This window comes from Prunus dulcis, unplaced genomic scaffold, assembly GCF_902201215.1.
Source record: "Prunus dulcis unplaced genomic scaffold, ALMONDv2, whole genome shotgun sequence".
NCBI classification, from domain to species: Eukaryota; Viridiplantae; Streptophyta; class Magnoliopsida; order Rosales; family Rosaceae; genus Prunus; species Prunus dulcis.
Genome location: NW_023010210.1, coordinates 1 through 916, shown reverse-complemented (window position 1 = coordinate 916; position 916 = coordinate 1). Strand labels below are relative to the sequence as shown.

Here is a 916-nt window from a genome sequence, read left to right as displayed (position 1 = left end):
TGTCTGGCTGGTTAGGATCGAGGGGTACTAACTTAACGTCTTCCTCAGGCTTCCAACCTTCTTCAAGGGAGCCTTCCGGGCGGATTCCCTCCTCTCGATCCTTCTTGTTTGGATTCTGGCACGAGCCGATCTGCGCTTCTTTGTCTGGCTGGCCAAGATCAGGGGATACTAACTCGACGTCATCCTCAGGCTTCCAACCCTTTTCAGGGGAGTCTTCCGGGCGGATTCCCTCGCCTTGATCCTGGCTCATTAATTGCTATTGTGGGGTAACAACTCTCTTCTCGCTCGAGCTTGCTTGTTTGCTGGGAACGCTTCGTGCCTCGTTAGCAGCTTGCATTACTGGTGTGAACTGCAACTGCTTGCTCTTCTTGAGCCCTTGGGCTGTGCATCTTCTTGCCATGGCTTGGTCACTATTGATCTGCCCGATTCCGCCTCCAGGGATGGGATATCGAATCTTCTGGTGTAGAGCAGATGTGATGGCCTCGATCTTGCTGATCCACGGTCGGCCCAAGATTCCATTGTAGGGGGAGATCTCGTTGATGACCATGAAGGTTTGCGAGCAGAGCACTAGGGGTGAGTGGACGTCAAGGTCGATCGTTCCAACAGTGATTGATGTGGCCCCATTGAAGCCGGTAAGCGACCTGGCAAGTTTGCTAATCTTGGGCTCCAATCCCATCTGTTGGATGACAGATAGTTGCAGGATGTTAGCTGCGCTGCCCTCATCCACATGAATTCGCTCGATCACAGCTTGTTCAATTTGAATGCAGATGACTAGCGCGTCATTATGCGGTAGGTCAAGCCCGATCAAGTCCTTCTTCTGGAAACCAATGATGGGTGTATCCACAATGACTGGTACTCCTGTTGTGACTTGGGAGACATAAGTTGCCTGCGCGATCTTCCTCTTGCGCTCCTTGGT

The 916-nt window shown here is 52.2% G+C and overlaps 1 protein-coding gene across 1 annotated transcript; it reads right to left on the bottom strand.

Annotated features, from left to right (window-relative positions):
- Positions 1-256: 256 nt before the first annotated feature.
- LOC117613206 lies at positions 257-817 on the bottom strand (the record flags this gene model as incomplete). The annotated part of the gene is made up of 1 exon (XM_034341840.1): positions 257-817. A coding segment is annotated over one exon (561 nt), but the record flags the coding sequence as incomplete, so codon positions are not given.
- Positions 818-916: the final 99 nt, after the last annotated feature.